Raw genomic sequence first — 891 nt, 5'->3', positions numbered from 1 at the left:
GAGTAAATAGCTCTACGAACTAATGGATCGGATCGAATTGGAAAATGGAAAGATTTGTACAAGTTATACCTTTCGTCACCACTTTGTGGAAAATCGTTAGATATGAATATGTTAGATACCTGTGACTCGATTGACGAAGGTGAAATAGTATCTCTCTCCAAAAAAGCATGTTTTTTTTTACCACCACACGAAGAAAATATTTTGTTGTGAATGAACAAGATAGTGAGGAATTGTCCATACGTAAAATCAGAATTATTGAGACGGGCCTTTTCCACATAAAAAGGGAATCTTTTGTTACAATAGAAGCAGAAGTGATGTGGATTATTCAAGAATCGAAGTCGATTTGCTTTAGAAAAAGAAGATATCAATGAACTTCTCTGAAATGGTTTCACGGGATTCAGCCAATTGTCTTGATCGTGGGATACGATTGAGAAATAGGAATCCGTGTTATCAAAAGATTTCCTGCGATTCTTTCTAGTATGGAATGAGTCAATCATCCACTTTGGTATCTTATTGAACAAAAATGGTGATATTGTTCCTCCATTGATCAAGAATTTCGATTTTTGAGAAGTATTATGATCATCCAATAAAAAGGGTTTCAATTTTTTAAAATGAACGATTTGAAGACCTATTGATTCTAACAACTGATTGCAGGGTTGATCGTTCGGACCTTTCAATTCATAGATGTGGATCTCAGACCTATGAATGGGGATATTCTCGAAACTCACAAAGAAAAAAGGAAGTGAGTTAGACAAAAAGAGAAGTAACTTGGACAAAAAACGAAGTAACTTGGACAAAAGAAACGAAGTGACTTAGACAAATCTTTTTTATCAATAACCTCAGACCAATCAATCGAATATTGATTAATACATAATCGATCGAACACTACTT

The 891-nt window shown here is 34.2% G+C and overlaps 1 protein-coding gene across 1 annotated transcript in view; it reads right to left on the bottom strand.

Annotated features, from left to right (window-relative positions):
* Window positions 1-516: 516 nt before the first annotated feature.
* LOC125602872 (protein Ycf2-like) overlaps window positions 517-891 on the bottom strand; it is a 5,235-nt gene continuing 4,860 nt past the window's right edge. The window contains exon 1 of the mRNA XM_048774245.1: window positions 517-891. This exon is cut by the window's right edge and continues 4,860 nt beyond it. Within this exon, the coding sequence (XP_048630202.1) occupies window positions 725-891 (167 nt within the window). The 3' untranslated portion in view covers window positions 517-724.

The sequence above is a fragment of the Brassica napus genome, unplaced genomic scaffold (assembly GCF_020379485.1).
Source record: "Brassica napus cultivar Da-Ae unplaced genomic scaffold, Da-Ae ScsIHWf_3019;HRSCAF=3806, whole genome shotgun sequence".
NCBI classification, from domain to species: domain Eukaryota; kingdom Viridiplantae; phylum Streptophyta; class Magnoliopsida; order Brassicales; family Brassicaceae; genus Brassica; species Brassica napus.
Note: the sequence above shows the minus strand (reverse complement) of the source record. Positions and strands in the feature narration are given on the sequence as shown.